Source organism: Lissotriton vulgaris, chromosome 7, assembly GCF_964263255.1.
Source record: "Lissotriton vulgaris chromosome 7, aLisVul1.2, whole genome shotgun sequence".
Lineage (NCBI taxonomy): Eukaryota > Metazoa > Chordata > Amphibia > Caudata > Salamandridae > Lissotriton > Lissotriton vulgaris.
Window position 1 is genome coordinate 936,790,463 of NC_141695.1, and position 24,251 is coordinate 936,814,713.

Sequence of the window (24,251 nt, forward strand, 5' to 3'; positions counted from 1 at the left end):
GGCCGCGACTGCATATAAATAACTTGGGGTGTGGAACGGTGCGAGGAAGCACTGGTTGACACCGTAGTTGGTGCCACCATCGTTTTGGCAGAAATGCAGCGTTAACGAGACATTTTGGAAGAGGGACCAGAACACCAGTCTTTTCGGCATTCTAAAATCATGATTCCAGGTCAATTTGGGGAACTTTTGCAGGGTTTTCTTTGCCGTTGAATATGCCTTGTTAATTGTAAACTCTTTGCTTTGTATCTGGCTCGCATAATGGGCTGCTGTTCATCGAGAAAGGCAGGAAGATGTGACGAAAAACAGCGGCTTCTAACTGAATTGTCATAGTCTTTGAACCAGTGGCGGTTCTTCCTTGGGGGCGTTTGGCCGCCGCCCCCCCCCTGCTTTCTCGCTGAGCGAGAAGGCAGAAACAAATGGTAGTTATTTATAACTACCATTTGTTTCTGCCTTCTTGCACGGCGAGAAAGCAGAACTAACTTCCTGGTTTAGAGTGGGTGGTGTTCGAGGGCAGGGGGAGTGGCTTGGGGGAGTGGCTTGCCCACTGTTGTTAATACTGACTGTTTGGGCAGCCTGAGGCCGCCCAAACAGACAGTATAACAATAGTGGGAAAGCCATTCCCCCTGCCCTCGAGTAACACCACCCACTCACTCTCCCTGTTCTCTCTGTATGCTGCAGCAGAAGCATACAGGAAGAAAATGACGTAGCCTGGGGCAGCCGGCCGCACCAATCAAAAACGCGGCGGTGGAGAGGGAGGCTGGCTGCCTGCCGCGCACCTTCCTGATGACGTGCTGCAGGACTTGAAATCGAGGACGCCGGGATTCGGGACGGAGTCTCCGGACTGTAAGTTTACATTACTCTATTTTATATATTTGTTTTGTTTTCGTTTCCAAACCCCTCCAGCCTCCCCCCTCATCCCCTCAGGTTGTCGCGAGTGGGACCCCATTTCCAACCCCCCCCCACCCACCCGTAATGCCGGCCGCGACTGCACATAAATAACTTGGGGTGTGGAACGGTGCGAGGATGCACTGGTTGACACCGTAGTTGGTGCCACCATCGTTTTGGCAGAAATGCAGTGTTAACGAGACATTTTGGAAGAGGGACCTGAACACTAGTCTTTTCGGCATTCTAAAATCATGATTCGAGTTCAATTTGGGGAACTTTTGCAGGGTTTTCTTAGCCGTTGAATATGCCTTGTTAATTGTAAACTCTTTGCTTTGTATCTGGCTCGCATAATGGGCTGCTGTTCATCGAGAAAGAAAGGAAGATGTGAAGAAAAACAGCGGCTACTAACTGAATTGTCATTGTCTTTGAACTATCAGGCCATTGAGTGAACCGGGGGCCACTCGCACCGCACCTCTGAAGGCACCCGCCGGACATCGAGGGTGCTCTCACCCACCTTTTCAAGTCCACATTTGAGATGTCAAGATGCAGCAGAAGCCTGGGGGATCTGAAGTTTGCCCGGCGGTCACCAGGTAGGCCACAGGGGCAGACTCTTGACCGAGCGAACCACGCTGGTCGTGCCACCCTGAGGTAGGCTAGCCGGCTTTGGAAAAACAAATGGATAATATTTCTGAAATATTATCACGTTTCTGGCTGGTGACACAAAACGGCGCAACTTGTGTTTTGGATCAAAAAAGTACAACTAAAGCAAAACGTTAATGAGAAAGACAGAGACAAACTAATATTCTTGAAGCAGTTGGAAGGCGCCCCCAGGTCAGAACGTGTCTAAAGACACCATCGCAGCAATTGGTATTGGCTGAGCTATACTCACACCTGCATGAAAGTCACGCTCTCTTCCAAGCATTTACCATTGCTCGTTTGAGCTCTATCCGGAACCCTTGACATTAACAGCGATTAAAGGAATACCACAAAACAGCTACATTTCCCACATACAACAGAAAACTGAAAATACCGTACATAAGCTGACGGCACAAAGGAAACAAATATTCGCATTTTCCAAATGCACTTATCACACAGCCTTCTGTAGCACTCGAGGGGCTTGTTCAACAATGCTCTTTTAAGAGCTGGATTGCCCCAAATTCAGTTGGCAGAGAGGGCATAAATCGGTGCAAGTAATATGAACGTTTAAATAGAATATGGATACCGTGGCAAGTGAGAGAGTGTCAGACCAAGTCTCTGTTTCCATTGCAGCCACTTTCCGTACCTTGTACCACACGGTGTGTATTTTGTATTGTGTGCTTGCGAGCTTGTCAGGCTGCTTTCAGTTTTTTCTTTCGGCTTTGATGCTCATGAATCCGTTTATTCTGCGGTGCTGGACCCACATTCTGTAAGTGTGCAGAGTAAATCATGAACCTGGCTGTGCAGGCTTTCCAGTGAGTGCTTGAAATCACTAGACCTGCCGTTTGTTATCTTCACCGGCCTCTGCCTGCATGTTTCCCTGAAATGAAAATGAATCGCAGAAGAGGAGGCTGGGCGCGAGCGGCTTGTTGGTAATGTACAGAGATGGGAATCAGACGCTTCATTTTCTGCTTTCATGCTCGTGGTCAGGCTTGTTTTCCTCCATGTTCCATGTGTACGATGTTTGCATTGCTAATTCCGTGCACGCTCCTGCACCTTTCCAACTTGCCAGACCAAATGAGATGCCATTGTCTATGGCCATGCAGGGCAGTGCAATAGAAAGCCAGTTTTATGCCAGCGCCTAGCACATAGTTGAATTTCAGTTGTTTCTCTTGGCTAACGTTTTGGACTGCTGAGTAGTTGAGCCCTGGTAAAGTGCTTGGGTGAGATGTGAGGTGTGGGGTAGCAGAAAGCGGATTCTTTGAAAATGAATGATACCAAATGGCAGTGCTATGTACTAATAACTGACCTCATCCACCAAATTCTGCAAGCTTCAAACAAATGCCCCTCCTTCCTTGCTTAGTTTGACAACAGTTCAGAATGGCTACACTGATTGATGCTCGTGAATAATAATTCAGAATATGTTTAATTGCGTAGAAGCATGGAGAATTCTACCTATTCCAGCGCTATCCACATTGAAATTGAATTAGCAATGTATATATAGTATCTGAACTGCGCATGGACAAATTGAATAAAGGATTTGAGTACGGCTATTGTTTTACGCCCTACCACTTTCAAATGTCACCAGCCACCACTGACAACATATATACATCGAGCACAGCACCAAAAGTAATATATATTTCATTCTGGAACAGAGACAAACACAGAGACATCAACATCTTAAATAGAACTCAAACGATTCAACTGAACACGCTAGACAAACCATCCAACACCCAGATGCATCCAACGCTGAACAAAAAGCCATATATATTGCAATTAAGTGCTCTCCTACAGCACAATCCACAAATAGACCTCATCACCCAATCAAACTACGAAATAGCGTGCAAAGTTTTAAAGATTCACCTCTGCGAACTTTAAGACTTTTTTCGAAAACTTTGCAAAATCGGTAAAGTTTTACTTATGTTTCAAAGTTTTATTTTAGGAGAGCAAGTCACAAACAGTAGATTTTGAAGAATTTCTAGAATTTTTCCTCAAAGTTCAAGTGTTGCCAAGTTTATCTTTGTGAGGCTGGAGCTTGTCGTCCTCACAAAAGTTTGGGGCCAAAATGTATATTCCATGTAACTGTAACTATAAGAACACAAGGTAACATAATAAACCCACATCAGGATGCAAGCATTGTTCAGCACCCAGACACATCAACAATATATTTCAAGGCACTTATATTTGGCCCTAAAACAATTATAAGATGTCACACAATGCAGCAAATTCCCTTATGGAGTTACTTAAAAGGTTACTAATTCTGGGCCTATGCCGGAATGTCTCACTATGGTCCAGCCTTGTCCCACATGAAAATAATGTTGTCAAAAACACAAAGTACGGTACCTCTCATACTGTAAATACAGGCCAGCTGAGCAGTGTTAACAAATCTTAAAGTATGCTGTTCTGCATTAAAACGCTTCAGAGAACCTGGAGTTCAAATAAAGTGGCAGAATATGTTGCTCCTTCACTAATGCTAGTTCGGTACATCTGTTGAGTGCACACTGGGACATTGCCATTGGCATCAAGAACATTAATATTCAAAGCATTCGATGTGACAGGATTTCCTCCATGAGAAGCAGTGAGAACCAAGTGATGGTGACTTTCTTTTTCACAGTTTATTGGGTGTTTCTAGCACAAATTCTGTATATTTAAAGCCATCAACGCTCGCTCTTTCTTCGAGGAGAAAGTGTGGATTTGGACTCGGCTTGTATCTCTGCAGGACCCTGATGCCAAGATCATCATCATCTGGGGCACTGTCGAGCGCAAACACCAGCTCCTCGCAATGCGCTCAACAATTTCTAAATGAGCTGCATGCTCTGAAAGCTCAGGCGGCTGTGGTAGATCTCCACAATAAACTCTGTGTAACTTCTACCACTGCTTTGAGTTGATAAAAGAGCTGGGTGATTCCCTGCAGGCAATTACCCGCACATTTCCTTCAGTCTATCCTGTCACTCATGTGCAGGTTCCCATTTTGGGCTAAACGCAAAATAAAATGTCTCAGTGTTGGAGGAGACGGGTAGATTCCTTCCAGTAAAAAGCTTGAAATGAAAGCCTATATCTGATGCAAGTGTTCCCACAGAAGAACCACTTTCAATTTCTTCTGCAATTGCATACTGTATCTGTCCGTACATGGTCCCACAGAGTTCATGTGAAATGAAACCTGCTGCTTCTCATGCATTTTAAATTCTCCCTAATCGGGAACAACTGGCTAAAGCACATAGCTGTGAAGAAGCACTTTCTGTTGAGTCTCGGTTTCACAACAACAGGCTGTTAAGTGAGACTGCAGCACCCTGTGGCTCAACCCGGGAACTCCAAGCAGACTGCACAGAACAGCAGAGACATTGAACGTTAAGACTCCTGTGAATACAGCGATCATTCCTGTAATATTTGAAGTCAAATATTTAAATGACTTCGCTTCAAAATTCTCCCCCCATTTTAATTTCCAAAATAGCTGAAGTTATGCAAAATGCTTCAACACCAGCCACTTCTTTTAAATTCTAAATGGCGAGGCATGTATTAACACGATGCATGGTTTAACTATTTTTATTTTCTGACATTTGGGCTTATTTTAAGAAAGAGTGAAGCATAATGAAAACAGAACTTTCCTTCTCTGCTATTTGAAAACTGACAGAAAAAAAATATTTTTTAAATTTACTTGAAACATTAAAACAACAGAATGCAACATAAGTAAACTTACTTGAATGAATGGCTGGTCCTCTTTGTCAATGCTTAAAAAATCATCTATGAGGAGTGGCGGTCCTCGAGCCTCAATATTTTGACTTCCTGAAAGAGTATTTGAGTCGCCTGAACTTGGGAAGTTAAGTTGTTTTTCCCCTGAATCTGTTAAACAGACATCATGGGAATACGCCTGTAGAAAAGCTCTGATGCCATCGATGCCCACAAACTGAGAGGCAGGAAGTGAACTGAAGTTAACACTTGATGACTCACAGAGCTGAGATTCCCTCCAGTGGTGAAGCCTGATGGCCAAAAGAAGAATGATCAAGAAAAGAAACAAAAAGGAAACAACAGCAACAGCGATCACCAGGTATAGTGTAAGGTTTGATTCCGTGTCTGCGGGAGCTGAAGGGTTACTTATATCATGAAACATTTCTGGCATACTGTCTGCCAACACTATGGTGACTGTAACTGTAGAAGAGAGAGGGGACTGCCCATTGTCCTTCACTAAGACCACAAGGAATTGTTTTATGGCATCTTTTTCCGTAATGGGGCGAGCTGTCCTGATTTCTCCAGTGTGAACACCTACTGTAAACAGTCCCTGGTCTGTGGACCTCAGCAGCTGGTAGGACAGCCATGCGTTCTGCCCCGAGTCCGCATCGACAGCTAACACCTTAGTAATCAGATAACCTGGCTCAGAAGAACGAGGAGCCATCTCTACCCCAGAGGAGCCATCGGTGGGGGTTGATGGGTATAATATTTCTGGGGTGTTGTCATTCTGATCTTGTATAAGGAATGTTACAGTGACATTACTCATAAGAGATGGAGAACCACCATCTTGTGCCTTCACTTGAATTTGAAATTCTCTGAACTCTTCAAAGTCAAAAGACTGTAGTGCATAAATGACACCAGATTCAGAATTAATGGAAATGTAAGAAGACAATGGTGCATCTCCTATAAAGTCATCAACAATAGAGTAACTGACTTTGGCATTCTTGCCCCAATCCAGATCTGTTGCCCTGGCTGCAAAAATGGAAGTTCCTTGAGCTATATTTTCCATTACGTAGGCGCTGTATGACTTTTGCTGAAATATTGGTGGGTTGTCATTTTCATCTGTAATCTGAAGGGTTATGGTTTTGGTGTTAGATAACGATGGAGTTCCATTATCTGAGGCTGTTATTGTTATGTTATATTCTGGAATCTGTTCCCTATCTAAAACACTATCAGTTACCAAACTGTAATAACTCCCAACTGATTTATGCAACTGGAAAGGGAGGTTAGGCGGCACAAAGCAAGTAACCTTCCCGTATTCTCCTGTGTCCCGATCATATACTTCTAGACGAGCAATCACAGTTCCTGGTGGACTGTTTTCTGGTACTTGATTGAGGAGAGATGAGAACACGATTTCTGGGCTATTGTCATTCACGTTAACGACCTGTATAAAAACCTTGCATCGTGATGATAGACTTCCATCACTTCCACGGACTTCAAATTCATAAGATTCAGTCTCTTCAAAATCAAGATTTTCAATTAAAGATACTTCCCCAGTTTGAGAATCTAATCTGAAGTTCTGCACAACAGTTTCCTTCATTTTGCTAAAGGAATAGGTTACTTCTGAGTTTGATCCCTTGTCATTATCTATGGCTGTGACGCTGCCCACAACAGTCCCCTTGGCTGTGTTTTCGGGCACACTGATCTTATAGACAGACTGACTAAAAACGGGTGCATTGTCATTCACATCCTGCACATTGACCTGTATCCGCATGGTGCCTGATCTGACCGGTTCCCCTCCGTCCGTGGCTGTGAGGATCAAGCTGTGAACTTCCTGTTCCTCTCGATCCAGTGGCTTATGCACGACCAGCTCTGCATACTTTGAGCCATCACTTATGTTATTTACATCCACAGTAAAATGTTTATTGTCACTGAGCTGATAGTTCTGCAGAGAGTACACGCCCACATCTGCATCGTGCGCCTCGGGCAGCACAAACCGGGTGCCGGGGACAGTGTTTTCAGGCACCTGCAGAACTACATGGTCATCGGTAAATGCGGGGGAATTGTCATTAATATCTTTAATATCTACTTCGACCGCATACACTTTCATAAAGTTCTCTGAAATCATTTCTAAATGTAATAAACAGTGATTGTTGTTGCCGCAAATAACTTCTCGGTCAATCCTTTCATTAATATACAAATGCCCGTCGTTTATATTGAGAGCAAAGTACTGCTTCCTACCTCTGGATACAATCCGGGCTCCTCCCTCTGATAACTCCTTTGTATCCATCCCCAGATCCAGAGCCACATTCCCAACAAAAGATCCTTTCCTCATTTCCTCGGGGATGGAATAACGCAGCTGCCCGGAAGCGGCTCCGCAGACTGTCAGCAGAGCAACAAGAAGCAGCAGAGGAGCCCCGGAGTCACAGCGCCTCGATGCCTGAGCAGCGGAATAACAGTGCCTCGATGCCAGAGCCCCGGAGTAACAGCGCCTCGATGCCAGAGCCCCGGAGTAACAGCGCCTCGGTGACTGAGCCCCGGAGTAACATTTCATTGTCCGAGCCCCCGAACAACAACCTCTCGGTGTCTGGCCCATGGCAGGCTCAGCGGTCCCTCGGATTTCCAGATTCTAATTTAAAGGTTTTGTGCGAATCTCCAACGCAGGACAGCCAGACGTGTGCTGAGGTTTCAGAGACTGTCTCAGACCGGTTATCTCGGCTGTATTTATACCACACCGTCTCTCCCGGGTTCGGTTTACTTGGTGGGGGAACAGCGGCGCTCAGTGTCCTAATCAATAACTGCAGCAACCCATACACCGGGACTACAGAGCCGATACTTTCACTTTCATTAGTTAACTCCTCACTCGGCGGCACAGAAACAGGATGCAGAGACATGCACTTCTCTTCGAGCCTGATGCGTTGTTAAGTTGGATGCAGGCTGCGGGAATGGCGTTTGCTAATTTTACAAAGCAATAGCATTAACTAAAATGTTCTTGGTCATATTCATATGAAGAGTTTCCCGCACACGAATTGAGCTCACGTACAGCACAGCAAACACCTTTGGTTTTAAGGAACAAGCGATGGGACCCTGGCGCATCTTCGTCTTTGGTCGTCCATGGAGAACCTTCAATAGTTACAGGAATAATTTAAGGCTTTGGGCGCTGACGATAGTGACTGCCCTTTCTGGGTGTTGTTGCATTGCTGGAAGGACTGGCAACAGGCGGGCACCTCAGCTAAAGCACCTGCAACATGCATGGGGACCATGTGCAGTGGATCTTTGAAAAGAGATTAGACACTGCGTTTGACACCACATAGGGACAGTGAACAGGGCTAGAGACAGAAGGACTGCTTTAGATTTTCAAATTATTCCACAGCTATTTATGCAGGAGACAGACTATACAAGCACAGGGGCACATCTCTCGCACAGCTGGACTGTGATTCCTAAGTGTTATTCATCACAGACATGGCTTGGCTCGAGAGAGAGTGCAGAAAGAGTCGCAGGAAAGAGGTCCAAGAACCACTGCTCTAACAAGTGGCATCTGACAGTTGTGACATATTTATAACAGCTTATAAAAAACAATCAGTTTTCATATGTAGTCATTTACCGTGATGCCACTGGCATTTTCCATGTTAGAAGATGAGGTATACATTAGCACTTAGGTCTTTGTATTGGGTAATGCCTTGTTTGTGTTTGATGTTCCAGGGCACAATCTACCTAGAGAGGAAGCCATCTAAAAAAAACTGTTTTTCGTCAATGGACAAGACACTAGTAAGAAGAGGTTCAATAAGGTAAACATTCATGCAGAAGAAGATGCTAAAACTATTGGGCTTACATCTGAACCCTGGGACTGAGTGAAGGAAAGGTAAAAATACAATCTAGAGTCCCCCTATAACAACTCGTTTTAGAGGCCCAACAGAGAGGTAAAGCGGACATAGCATAGTTTTCTGTTGGTCCCTACAATGAAATTATTTGAGACGAAGCTCACTTCAATAGAAAAAAGTGTTCAAGAATTCTAGGCATATAAATTCAATTTTTTCAGTTTATATAGTGTAAAATCTCACCACCCACATAGTATAATACTATTTCTTCGACATTACTAGAGTAATACAAAAAAAGATTGGGACATACAACACTTGTTTGAGGCAACACAGATTCTTCTTTTACCTAATTTGTCAGATAACAGCTGAACTCTGCCTTAGATCTCAAACACTGAAGAATGTTTGAACATGAGGCCAGAAAATATCTACATTAAATTCCTGGAGGGGCGACACACAATTCTTTACACAGATTCCGGAAGACCTATAGGTATATATGACCAAGGTTTGTTTGGTTGGCTTCCTTAGCAATGAAACTCCATTAGAACGATAGTGAAAATATCAACCGGAACTCCCCAAAGGGCAAAGCCACCCCATACAAAGCAACTCATGAACTCCCACCTCTATAAACAGCAACATAAGTTCTAAAACGGGTTATCCCAAGGGAGCAAATGCGCCACTCAGGGAAGAGCATCCAGATGACCAAAGTGGGGGACTACATGAAGCAGGATATATGTCAACGTTAAATCAAATAAATGGCAGTACCTTCAAAGAAGAGCGGGACCACACGGTGTGGGCAGGACACTCCATCTAGTGTGCATGATAGATGCAACAGAACATACTGGCTGTATGTGAATTAAGAGAGCATACTGAAGATCGAGGGACTGCTTTGTGCATGTGACAACAAATGTGAGGCTCAAAAGTGTCCAGTAAAAGAGTGAGGCCACCATTACCTCAGAATGACACAACTGGTGGCTCAGCAGCAATCACTACCAGGAGACATTACTTCGATCCCTGACGCCAAAGAACAGGAGGCCCTAAAGGCATCTCTATAATGGCGGGGAAAGCAAGACTATAGTAATATAAATGCAGATATTGAACTGTCTTCACATTTCCTAAATTAGCTGATTTTAAAGTGGTCTAAGTCACGGACATGGAAAGGATAGGCTTGTGCATCCACCACAGTCGCATCACGTCATATCAAATGTATTTACAGAGTGGCTAAACCCAGGAGTATCCAGGCATTGGAAGCAGCAGGCCACTCAATGAGATTCCTAATTTTAAAAAAATATATACATATACTATTTCCAATCAGCTTCTAAATTGGAGAAGGGCATGCACTTTTGAAGGTCAAAAGGCAATTCATTACACAGTTGGTTCCCACTATTCGAAAAAGTCCTCCTCCTATGTTAAACACTAGAGAGAGAACCTGAATTTAGAAAAATCCAGACATCTCTTACTAGACAACCTCAATTTTCTACTGGTAATGTAATGTCAAAGTCTAGTCCGAGAGGTTTACCAATAATTGCCTGCATGTACCAGTGCCTCAAAGCAATGTAACTGCGCATAGTGGAGCGGTTCATGGAAGCTCTATGCTATTGCAGTTCAGTAACGAACTTGCAGTTTTGTTGCTAATTGAAGACATCATGAATTCTGATGAGTTTATTTTAGAACACTATTTGAAATGGTACAACACAAAACGCCATACTTAATGTAAAGCGTACTCGTTTGTTGTACGTAGGACTTCATAATCGCACAACTAGCATTTTTACACACATTTTGTTTTGCTTCTGTGGCTTATACATAGGCACCTCGTGTGCAATGACTTTTCTAGCAAGCATGTTACAACTTTTTAGATTTGGAACCTGAAAAACATGTTGAGCATACACACAGTGTTATAAAGAAAAAGCACAACCATGGGAATTTGTTGACATAGCCTGCTTTACACGGATGTACATGGTGTCTTGATTGGCTAGTTTAGCCAGGCAAGAGTGCCCATACACATTCAGTAGAACGCTGATCGTTCTGAAGCAATGACCCAGGTGAAGTGAATGTAAGGTGTGAGGATGCTGTACTGTTTTGTTATCAGTGGCTAGTGGTTAGAGAACTCATGGATAGTTAAAGTCAAGTACGAGTGTGAGGACTGCACACTGTCGGGTTGTGAGTGACAATGCGTATGTACATTCTTGGCCAGATTAAGTATGGTTCAGGTGACAGGAAACTGCACCATTGTATTTTGAGTGGTTGTGTGTGTGTGAGGGCACATGACCAATGGTACTGTGGTAAGGGTGAGGAACCTTTGTACCAGTTTATAGTGCATCATAGAAGGCATCACGATGAGGTGGATGGCAGTTGAGGAGAGTGAATTCCATTCGGGCTGTTTGGCATGGGGTATATACCTCTTGTGGGTATGTATGTTGATATTTCCTGCTGTGTGCGGAGTGTAAATATGAAATATGTGTCCAGATGTGTTAGTATGTCTGTTGCTTGATTAAAATTGAAGTCAGTGGTGTTCCCTTTTCCCTTCTATCCTCGATTGTAAGTTTGTATCACTTACTTCCTGCTGCTCCCATAGAGATGTTGTCATAGAGGGGGTGCCTACCACTTAGATTAGAGGTGGAGGAGACTCCTCAGGAATTGCATCTGTTTAGTCCTTGTTGGGCACAGCTGCCATCTTTTCGAGTTCCATGCATGACTTGTTCCGCAATCCAGGTTATCCTTTGCATTCTGGGACATGGAATGCTTTTTTTTTTAAAACAATGCGACAAACATATCTACAAACCTCATGATGCATAGAAAGAAACCTCGAGTGGAGAAGCAAGTCATGCTTAGATCTGAGAAACTTGTCTGGGATGGTAAGATTGTTGTGTGTATTATATGAGCTACATCTTCCTTAAGGCAGAACAATATAAAACAGCCTAAGCTATGTGTTATTCATTTGACCGAGGCTTTATAGACAAACATTACAACAATTTCACTCTTTCAGTTTCAGAATATCACAAAAATTACTTTGCAGGCCTGTAACCCAGTTGCTTTCTGGCTTCTGAAAATATACCAAAAGAACACAGTGCATATAGTTACCAACTGGTGCACACTCATTTATTTCTGTGCCTTTTCCTTAAATAGTCATTAATAAGAATGCTCATTTCTACTTAAGGGGTAGAGCTATAAGAATATTAGATTCTCAGATGCTTGTTCCCGGTCCAGGAAGGACTTGGCCTGGCAGTTCGGGCTCGACTGCTCCCATGAGGACCAAGGTCAAGGCTGATTTGCATGTGGTGGGGTCCAAACTGGGGTGGCATAGGGAGCAGAAGAACAACAGATTTAACCCAGATCTCTTGACTGGGGGTGAGTAGTTGATCAAGTGTCAGCACTCTGTTCATCATCTTGCTGTGTTTGTTATGTTCGCCCTTAGTGGCCAAGGGTATGCCCAGACGTGGGTCCCTTGCTCGCTGTACCACTGGATTCAAGCTAGCCAGGCTGATGAGGGGTGATACCCGCAACCAATTCCAGGATGCTTGTTTCCGGTCCCGGGAGGACCTGGCTTGGAAGTTCCGGCTGGACGATTCCCATGAGGAGCAGATTCTTGGGCATAGCCAAGTGCAACCGGGTCCCTGGTGAAGACGTTTCAACAGTTTCTAGATTAATTAACATCTTTGAAAAACTCAGGGGTGGGGGTGTCATTATTGTCCTGAATAAAGACGTCTATGTGAAAAAATGAAGTGGATTTTCCACAATAGCTTCGAAGTTGAGGGAGCTGGTGGGTGATTCCCCTAACATCTCCTCTCTGTCGTTCCTTTCAATCATGGGCAGGTTCCCAGTTTCCGGGTTCATTGATAAAGACTGCTCCTCTGCATTGGAGGCAATATGCAGGTTCCTGTCTTGCAAATGCCCGATATTTAACCCCAAATCCTTCGCTATGTACTTAACAACAGAGCCCCTCTTCATTTCTTCTGTAATTAAATATTGTATCTGTGCACACACCGCCTCACAGACCCAGAGAAACAACAAAAACGTCAGTACTTGCTGCCTGCATCGGAGTCCTCCTCTTCCCGTTCAAACCATAGTCGGCGCTGCCTGTGTGCGCGCTTCATTGACGATCGCAGAGACTTTCACAAGTATTCCAATAAAAAGAAGACTTTCAAAACCGCAAAAGGGAATCCAAAAACTAATTTGCATCCAGGAATGAACCAGAGCCTCCCCTTCTTCAATGTGCCAAGTCTAGGCGTCTTGTGTGAAGAGTAGGTTTCAGCCCTTCTGGGTCCTGCTTCTCTAGACAATGATTGCGCGCTCCGAGAGCAGGAGACCATGCCTGCTGTTACCCAGTATTTGACAACAGCGCCCTCAGTGGGCGTGGGGGTAACTGCAGCCAGGCTGCAAGGAACTCTTGGAACCAACTGGAAACTTCCAAACCATTAAAAAAAGGAATTTTGTCTCGTCAAAATAAACGTATTACTTAAGAATACATTACAAATGTAAAACGTGTCTGCTTCATATCAACATACTGAACGTATGGAACCAAACTGAGTGCACTCCCTTGTTTGAATGTACCCACGGGATATGTAACTGAAATTAATTAAAGGAGAATTATAATTGTACTTTATCTGTGATCAACGTTTTTTTAAACGCTGATGATGCAGACAACCAAAATCATAACAGTAAACGAAAACACATGCTGAGGGTGACAAATACAAACGTGTTAAAAAACAGACCAACTGTAGTATCTGAGAAAGAAAGAAGTAAGCAGATTTACTGCAACAGTAAATTAGACACATCTTCTGAAATTAATTTAATGTACTCAGGGGAAAAGGCCTCGGGTTCGGCTGGCTCTGTTTTTGTTTTTTACTTAAAATCAGTAAAGCTTCGGGAGCTGTAAAGGGGTGTGGTATTTTAAGCTAAAGGCAATGAATATCTGTGAGATATGGAAAACTTCGGTGTCCCTCAATACATTCTGTGGGTGGGGGTGGCATATTCTTTTTCTTATGAAAACAAGGCTGTATAGCCGATTTTATCCCCCATAGACTACTGTATCCGGCTTTTTATCAATCCTGATGAATCCAAATAGCCAGTTTGGGCTGCTGTATGTAAACATTCAACGTCATTTGGAAGGAATAAAATAAAGTGTGGTGTGGGTGGGTGGGGGCTCAGGCAGTGGTACAGATAGTGGGCTACAATCAGACGATAGAGGTTGATATTCCATTGTGTTAGCGGTTACTTCTGTAAACAGCTTCCTAATAACAGAAAGGCCAAAATGATCATGCATTACATAAATAACTATGAAGTAACATGAAGCAATATTTCGAAAAACATATTTCCTTTTTGACTCCTGCTATACAGAAAATATCAAACTTCCACTGAAAATGTTACCAAGAAAAATGGATGCACAATTTAGCTGTCAGGCCCAAATAATGAATGCGTTGCCCAAACACACATACCCATACAGATATTTGTGTGTGCAATACATTTGCAAAATATTTTACCACATTGCCAAATGAATAAGGCTGAGCTTGAATCAAGGGTGGGAATCACCAATGATATTTGGAAGAGTGATGTTCTTTTTCACAATCGAATATTTGAAAATCAGCTTCCAAATCACTCTGTTTTTTCTGCTACACATGAACTACTCAGAGCACTATAAAATGGAAGCCCATTATTGCAAACCATTTCTGAATAATGTGAAGATTATGACGTAGCTCTAACATTTAAAATAGATCATTTTCTGCTAGTTGAGCTTGCTTTAGTTAGCAAAAAACTTATCGAAGTGTAAATATACCATTGCTTGTTATTCTCAGCTGGCATTGTAGAGCAGTTAATGTGACCGATATTTTAATAGATATAAAAACATAAAATAAGTAAACTTACTTCAATTAACAGCTTGTCCTCTTTGCCTATACTTAAAAAATCATCAATGAGGAGTGGAGGTCCTCGACTCTCAAGATTCTGATTAGCTGACAGAGTATTTGAGTCCTGTGAACTTTGGAAATGGCACTGTTTTTTCTCAGAATCTGTTGTTAAACATACATCATGAGAATACGTCTGCAGAAAAGCTCTGACTCCATCAATGCCCACAAACTGAGAGGTAGGAAGTGCAGCGAAGTTAACCCCGGATGTCTCACAGCGCTGAGATTCCCTCCAGTGGTGAAACCTGATGGCCAAAAGAAGAATGATCAGGAAAAGGAACAAGAAGGAAACAACACCAACAGCAATGACCAGATACAGTGTGAGGTTCGACTGCAAATCTGTAGATGTTGAAGGTTTATTTATATCGTGAAGCATTTCTGGCAGACTGTCTGCCAAAACTATGGTCACTGTAACTGAGGAAGAGAGAGGGCTTTGCCCATTGTCCTTCACTAAGACTACAAGGAACTGTTTTATTGCATCTTTTTCCATAACGGGGCGAGCTGTCCTGATTTCCCCAGAGTGAACACCTATTGTAAAAAGTCCTTGGTCTGTGGACCTCAGCAGCTGGAAGGACAGCCATGCGTTCTGCCCCGAGTCCGCATCGACAGCTATCACTTTAGTGATCAGATAACCCGGTTCAGATGAACGAGGAGCCATCTCTACCCCAGAGGAGCCATCGGTGGGGGTTGATGGGTATAATATTTCAGGGGTGTTGTCATTCTGATCTTGTATAAGAAATTTCACAGTGACATTACTCATAAGAGATGGAGAACCACCATCTTGCGCCTTCACTTGAATTTGAAATTCTCTGAACTCTTCAAAGTCAAAAGACTGTAGCGCATACATGACACCAGATTCAGAATTGATAGATATGTAAGAAGATAATGGTGCATTTCCTATGAATCCATCAACAACTGAGTAACTGATTTTGGCATTCTTGCCCCAATCCAGATCCGTTGCCCTGGCTGCAAAAATGGAAGTTCCTTGAGCTACATTTTCCATTATGTAGGCGCTGTACGATATTTGTTGAAATACTGGTGGGTTGTCATTTTCATCTGTAATCTGAAGGGTTACAGTTTTGGTTTTAGATAACGACGGAGTTCCGTTATCTGAGGCTGTTATTGTTATGTTATATTCTGGAACCTGTTCCCTATCTAAAACACTGTCCGTTACCAAACTGTAATAACTTCCAACTGATTTATGCAACTGGAAAGGGAGGTTAGGTGGCACAAAGCAAGTAACCTTCCCATATTCTCCTGTGTCGCGATCGTATACTTCCAGACGAGCAATCACGGTTCCTGGTGGGCTGTTTTCTGCTACTTGATTGAGGAGAGATGAGAACACGATTTCTGGGCTATTGTCATTCACGTTAACGACCTGTATAAAAACCTTGCATCGTGATGATAAACTTCCATCACTTCCACGGACTTCAAATTCATAAGATTCAGTCTCTTCAAAATCAAGATCTTCAATCAAAGATACTTCCCCAGTTTGAGAATCCAGTCTGAATTTCTGCACAACAGTTTCCTTCATTTTGTTGAATGAATATGTTACTTCTGAGTTTGACCCCTTGTCACTATCAACGGCTCTGATGGTACCAACAACAGTCCCCTTGGGAGCATTTTCCAGCACACTGATCTTATAGACAGACTGCTGAAAAACGGGTGCATTGTCGTTAAAATCCTGCACATTGATCTGTATCCGCATGGTGCCTGATCTGACCGGATCCCCTCCGTCCGTGGCTGTGAGGATCAAGCTGTGAACTTCCTGTTCCTCCCGGTCCAGTGGTTTCTCCAGGATCAGCTCAGCATACTTTGAGCCATCGCTTCTGTTATTTACATCTAAAGTGAAATGTTGATTGTCACTGAGCTGATAGTTCTGAAGAGAGTACACGCCCACATCTGCGTCGTGTGCCTCGGGCAGCATAAAACGCATTCCGGGTGCAATAATTTCAAGCACCTGTAATACTACATGCTCATCAGTGAAGGTGGGGGAATTGTCATTAATATCTATAATCTCAACTTCGACCGCATACACTTTCATAAAGTTCTCAGAAATAATCTCTAAATGTAATAAACAGGGATTAATGTTGCCGCAGATAATTTCTCTGTCAATCCTCTCATTAATGTATAAATGTCCATCGTTTACATTGAGAATAAAATGCTGCTTCCTACCTCTGGACACAATCCGGGCTCCTCCCTCTGATAACTCCTTTATATCCATCCCCAGATCGAGAGCCACATTCCCAACAAAAGCGCCTTTCCTCATTTCCTCGGCAATGGAATAACGCAGCTGCCCGGAAGCGGCTCCACAGACTGTCAGCAGAGCAACAAGAAGCAGCAGAGGAGCCCCGGAGTAACAGCGCCTCGATGACCGAGCCCCGGAGTAACAGCGCCTCGATGCCTGAGCCCCGGAGTAACATATCATGGTCCGAGCCCGCAAGCAACAACCTCTCGGAGTCTGACCCATGGCAGGCTCTGCGGTCCCTCGGATTTCCAGAGACTCTAAGAGAAAGGTTGTGTGCGAATCTCCAACGCAGGACAGCCAGACGTGCGCTGAGGTTTCAGAGATCTTCCCTTCTTTTTCCCAGACTGTCTCAGACCGGTTATCTCGGCTGTATATATACCACACGGTGCTCCCGGTTTCTGTTTCCTTGGTGGGGGAACAGCGGCGCTCAGTGTCCTAATCAACAACTGCAGCAGCCCATACGCCGGGACTACAGAGCTTCTCCTACTTTCACTAGTTAACTCCTCACTCCTCGGCACAGAAAAAGGATGCAGAGACAAGCACACCTCTTCTTGGCCAATGCGTGGGTAGAGGGAAGGCAGGCTACGAGAGTGGCGTGTGTTAATGTTACAAAGAAATAGCCTTAACTAAAATGTTCTTGGTCATATTCATATTTTTCCTCCTCTTACATATGAAGAGTTTCCCACACACGAGTTGAGTTCACGTGCTGCACAGCAAACACCTTTGGTTTTAAGGAACAAGCGATGGGACCCTGGCGAATCTTCGGCTTTGGACGTCCATGGCGAACCTTCAAAAGTTACAGGCATGATTTGAGGCTTTGGGCGCTGGAGAAAGTGACTGACATTACTAGGTGTTGTTGCATTGCCGCCTGTGACCAGAGGGAGTCTTCTTTTGCCGGGACCATCTCTGCCTCCAAAGCTGGGTCAGCGGTGAGACGTTCAGCTGTCAGCGGGGGCGGGGACAGTGACGGGCACTTAGGTGCAGTTCGCCCGGTCCGTGAGACAGGCTTGGAACCAGAGTGGCACCGGCGCAGCCGCGGCCCAGAGCATCGAGTGGGAAAGCAGCAGCAGGAGTTCAGAAAGGGTTGTAGGTCTCCGTGAGCCCGAGAAACGCGATATTACAGTCACAGCTTAGATGAACACCTGTTCTCTATTTACAGCGGTAATAACGACCGCAGATAACCCGAAACCAATGTTTAGTGTCAATGCGACAAGACCAACCCATCCCTTTCTTAACTGACCCGCAACAGCCGAGGCTGAAGGGCTTATGAGGCCGCGGGTGAAGTTCAGGGGAACAATCCCACTGCAGAAACATCTATCTGCACTCACCCTCCTGTGCTCCATGAGGCGTTTAATTTGCCTCCACTGCTGGGGACATTTGGAGCTCGTATCCAACACCCGATGGTGTTGTAGAGAAAGGTCAACACAGCTATCTCTGATTCGGCTTTGGGGGGAGAAGAACTTTAAGTTCTTTGACTCAGACTGCAGCACGCTCACCTCTGCAAGACCCCAAAAGGAACTAGCAAGAGGTGCCCCCACCACCCTCAGCTAAAGCACCTGCCACATGCATAGGGAAAATGAGCAGTACATCTTGGAAAAGGGATTTTTACTGGGTTTTGTACCACATAGGACAGACCGGCTCAAGCACAATCGCTGGTTTAGACTTTCAAATGATTCCACAGGTATCTCTGAACGAGGGAGACTAGACATGCACAGGGGCACATCTCTCGCACTGCTGGACTGGGACTCCTAAGTGTTATTCAGCACAGACGTTTCTTGGCTTGAGACTGTGTAGAAATAGTCGCAGTAGAGAGGCCCGAGAACGACTGCTCAAATAAGTTGTATCTGGCAGCGACTAGAAGTCGTGACATATTTATACCATCTTATTAAACCATCCGATATTCATATGGGAGTTAATTACCGTGATGTCACTCGGCATTTTCCAAGTTAGAACATGAGGTCCACATTAGCACACTGGAATTTGTAGAGGGTGTTTCTTTGTTTGTGTTTGATGTTCCTGGGCATCATGTACCTAGAGAGGAAGCCATCTGAACTGATGACTCAAAACTGCTTTTCGTCAATGAACCCGAACCTCGGATGAAGAGGTCCAGTAAGGTAAACATGCATGCTGAAGAAGATGCTAAAATTACTAAGCGTGAATCTGAACCCAGGGACCACAGGGAAGGAAAGGCTAAGACACTAAAACTAACAATCTAGATCCCCCCTATAACAGCTTATTTTAGAGGCACAACAGAGAGGTAAACCGGAAATAGCATCGTTTTCTGTTGGTCCTTAAAACCACATTTTTTGAGACCAAGATAACTTCAATCGAAAAAAAGAGTAAGAAATTCTGAGCATATAAATTCAATTTTTCAGAATATATAATGTAAAATCTTACCACCCAAATATTACAATCCTATTTCGTCAAACATTGCTAGAGTTATACAAAAAAAGAATGGGACACTTCGCACTTGTTTCAGGCAACACAGATGCTTCTTTTCCCTCAATTTATCAGATAACAGTTGAACTCTGCCTTAGACCTCAAACAATGTCCGGACAATGTTTGAACATGAGACCAGATAATATCCCATTCAAATTCCTGGATGGGCGACACACCCTTCTTTACGCAGTCTCCGAAAGAATAATAGGTATGTATGAACTAAGTTTGCTTGGTTGGCTTGATTAGCAATTAAATTCCATTAGAACGTTAGTGAAAATAAAGACCGGAACTCCCCAAAGGGCAAAGCCACCCCATATAATGCAACCCATGAACTCCCATCTCTAAAACAGCAAAATAAGTTCTATTACTGGTTTTCCCAAGGATGCAAATGCAACACTCGAGGAAGAGCATTCAGATGACCAAAGTCGGGGCCTAGATTAAGCAGTATATGTGCAAGTTAAATCAAATAAATGGCAGTACCTTCAAAGAAGAGCGGGACCACCCGGTGTGGGCAGGACACTCCAACTAGTGGGCATGACAGATGCAACTGAACATACTGGCTGTATGTGAATTAAGAGAGCATACTAAAGATCGAGGGACTACTTTGTGCATGTGACAACAAATGTGAGGCTCAAAAGTGTCCAGTAAAAGAGTGAGGCCACCAGTACCTCAGCATGACACAACTGGTGGCTCAGCAGCAATCACTACCAGGAGACAGTACTTAGATCCCTGACGCCAAAGAACAGGAGGCTCTAATGGCATCTCTATAATGGCGACTAAAGCAAGTCTATAGTAATATAAATGCAGATATTGAACTGTCTTCACATTTCCTAAATTAACTGATTTTAAAGTTGTCTAAGTCACGTAAATGGGAAGGATAGGCTTGTGCTGCCACCACAGTCACATCATGTCAAAGGCATTTACAGAGTGGCTAAAACAGGGGGTTTCTAGGCACTGGGAGCAGCAGGCGACTCAACAAGATTCATAATTTAAAAAAAAGATAATATTTCCAATCAGCTTATGCATTGGATAGGATCAGGCACGTTTGAAGGTCAAAAGGCTATTCATTACAATATTTTATTCCGAATACTTGAAAAAGCCATCCTCATAGGTTAAACACTAGGGTACACAACCTGAATTTGGGAAAATCCAGACATCTCTTACCGGACACCAGGCCCGATTCTAGCGGGTGGTCCAGGTGGGCCAGGCCCACCCAAACATGGGCCTGGCCCACCCAAACATGAGACTGGCCCACCCAAACATGAGCCAGGCCCACCCAAACATGACCCAGGCCCACCCAAACATGAGCCAGGCCCTCCCAAACACGAGCCTGGCCCTCCCAAACACGAGCCTGGCCCACCCACATGAGCCTTGGCCCTCGCAGTAAATCTGCCACCAATGTACAACAATAAAAAGTGTTCAGATAACTGGTGATTTATGATCCTGCTGCACAGCAACCATTTTTCTGTTGGTAGTTTTCAAATGCAGATAAACTGAATCTTGTGGGGATAGCTCAGTGGGTTCCTGCCTTTATCACAGATATATCTGTGTTACTTGCAGTTCAGAAGTTACTATCCTAAAATAGGACAGTGACCTATGAACTGTCATCAAAGAGCTGCAAACAAACTTTGCTTTTTTGTGTTGTGATATAGTTAGAACGTCTCCAGTCTTTCATTATTTTAATGTTGCTAAAAAGAGTTTCTTCGGGCAGTTATATATTTTTATCAGTAAAGCCAACCCCCAACCACTATAGTACTCTTTAAATCCTAAGTGTGTGCTTCTCCAGACCAAACACTTGTAAAATATATTGCCCACTAGTATGGATGACATGTGATTTCTAATCCTTGTAATCCTCTTTGGTTTATGTGACATTCCCTGTAGACTGATTTATTGTCTCTGTATAATGTGTGCTGTGATGTAAAGTATTGTGACCCCCTACACTGATATGAGTAGCGCTATACAACAAATGAAATGCATACAAGAGAGGGCAACAGAGAGATGAGGGTCACTAGTGGAGAGTGGCAGTAAGGATATCCGAGGAGGTCGTCATGGGGTGGGGGGGCTACGGAGAGATGAGGGGCACTGGTGGAGGGTGGCAGTGAGGGCATCCAAGGAGGAGGTCGTGGGGTGGGGGGACTACAGAGAGATGAGGTGCACTGTTGGAGGGTGGCAGTGAGGGAGTCAGGTCATGGGGTGGGGAAGGAACTACAGAAAGGTGAGGGGCACCAGTAGAGGGTGGCAGTTAGGGAATCGGAGAAGGAGGTCATGGAATCGGGGGGGCTACGGAGAGATGAGGGGTACTAGTGGAAGATGGCAGTGAGGGTAGCCGTGGAGGAAGTCATGGGGTGGGGGGGGACTACAGGGAGATGAGGGGCACAAGTGGAGGGTGGCAGTGAGGGAATCGATGAGGGGGTCATGGGGTGGGGGGAAATATAGCGAGATGAGGGGCACTGGTGGAGGGTAGCAGTCAGGAAATCCGAGGAGGAGGTCATGGGGTGGGGTGAACTACAGAGAGAGGAGGGCCACTGGTGGAGGGTGGCAGTCAGGAAATCAGAGGAGGAGGTCATGGGGTGGGGAAGAACTACGGAGAGATGAGAGGCGCTGGTGGAGGGTGTCAGTGAGGGAATTTGTGGAGGATGTCGTGGGGTGAGGGGAGCTACAGAGAGATGAGGGGCACTGATGGAGGGTGGCAGTCAGGAAATCTAAGGAGTTCATGGGGTGGGGGGACTACAGAAAGGGTGGCAGTAAGCAAATCAGAGTAGGAGGTCATGGGGTGGGGGGGAACTACAGAGAGATGACGGGCACTGGTGGAGCATGGCAGTCAGGAAATCCGAGGAGGTGGTCATAGGGTGGGGGGGAACTATGGAGAGATGAGAGGCGTTGGTGGAGGGTGGCAGTGAGGGAATCTGAGGAGGATCTCATGGGGTGGGGGGACTACAGAAAGGGTGGCAGTAAGCAAATCAGAGTAGGAGGTCATGGGGTGGGGGGGAACTACAGAGAGATGACGGGCACTGGTGGAGCATGGCAGTCAGGAAATCCGAGGAGGTGGTCATAGGGTGGGGGGGAACTATGGAGAGATGAGGGGCACTGGTGGAGGGTGGTAGTTAGGGAGTCTGAGGAGGTCATGAGGGGGAGGGGCTATGGAGAGATGAAGGGCACTGTTGGAGGGTGGTAGTGAAGTTATCTACAGAGAAAGAGGTAATTGGTGGAGCGCCAAAATAGACTATCGCACCAGTACTAAAGCCGGCCCTGTCATGGCCTTTCTGTTTTCGTTTATTTCGTTAACAGTCGGGTGATTAGGACAACTGTGGAGCATACTTTTAAGTGCATGCTAATTACATTTACTGCTATATTCAATGTTTCAAGTTTGAAGGTGATAATGGTGGCTGATATGGGGCTGGGGCCCAAGGTCAGCTGTGAGATAAGGTGCGCTGGAGAGGGGTTTTAGAAAAGTGGATAATCAAGCCTGTAAGGGAGTGTGCTGCAGAGTTAGGGGTCAGATGGAGGTAGTAATGATGAGGGTTTTGCCCTGAAGGCTCCCACAGAGGGAGGCTGAGTAGTGCCACCTGCCTGATACTCCCACATTTGAAACCTCCTCTTCCCTTCAAAGGGACATTACATGGGAAAAAAACAACTTTTTGAGAGTGATAACATCTAAAAAGAGACGTGTAAAAAAGTGTGTTAGACTAAGGAGAGATAAAGGAGGGCCTAGAAGCAGGCCTGGCTAGATATATAAGTGACAAATCGGGCCAGTAGTGGCCCACTCGAATTCACCCTTGGCCCACCCAAACAAACATTCCTGGAGCTGGGCCTGTCGGACACCCTCAATTTTCTACTGGGAATGTAATGTCAAAGTCTAGTTCAGAGGTCTTCAAACTTTTGGATGCCGAGACCCCCCTGTCAACATTTTCAAGCGTAAGGACCCCCTCCTGACAAAAATTTCTAAACCTCTAGGTTATGAGGAAGGTGAGGACCAAATTATGTGACAGGCTTCACTAAATTGTGTGAGTAGAAAATGTAAATAATGTTCTGTGATGCTGCGTATTTTGGAGTAGCATTGCTTTATTATTTAGAATTTTTTTAAAACACAGTAATACTGAGGAAAGATTTCAACCCTTCAGTACCAGTGTATAACCAAAATACAACAATTAACATCACAAAGATGTCTAGTCAACCTCTGTGAAGGGCCTCCCAATCCGCAGGAATACGCGCTGCCACATTAGAAGCTCACCTGGCCATGGCCGGGAGCAGCAAGGGTGCATTCAAACCGTGGTGGTCTTGTGCAGAGTTAAGCAGTTTACCCATGCCCCTTTCCTCTCACCCCCTTCCTTCCATCCCTCTCTTCTCTCCTCTCCCAACCCCGGATCCCTCTCTCACATTGCAGGCAGATAGTTATTAGCCCCAGGACACCTTTTGGTAACAGTAGCGCACTACAAATGTAAATAATAGGCAGAAGCAGGGGATCCACTAGACCCGAACTTCGGGAGGGGGGTTAACACTCCCAGCCAGGGCTTGTCCAAGCACTGGTCGCACACGGTGCAACAGTCTTTCCACCTTCTCCATGAATTCCCTCATTACCACTCACCAACAATACACCTCATCTCTCTATAGCACCTGTCTGACAAACATTTAATTTTTTTATATAGCGCTACTCATAGTTTA

The 24,251-nt window shown here is 44.7% G+C and overlaps 1 protein-coding gene and 1 pseudogene across 1 annotated transcript; both read right to left on the minus strand.

The window, feature by feature from the left end:
- Positions 1–3,519: 3,519 nt before the first annotated feature.
- Positions 3,520–7,522, minus strand: LOC147702714 (protocadherin gamma-A1-like). Its single transcript, XM_086929437.1, has 2 exons — positions 5,219–7,522; positions 3,520–3,609 (listed from the first exon to the last, which is right to left on the minus strand). Exons 1-2 carry the CDS (start codon positions 7,520–7,522, stop codon positions 3,520–3,522), a joined length of 2,394 nt encoding a protein of 797 aa, XP_086785563.1.
- Positions 7,523–8,148: 626 nt separating this feature from the next.
- Positions 8,149–17,330, minus strand: LOC147702715 (protocadherin gamma-A1 pseudogene; annotated as a pseudogene).
- Between the last annotated feature and the right edge of the window lie 6,921 nt (positions 17,331–24,251).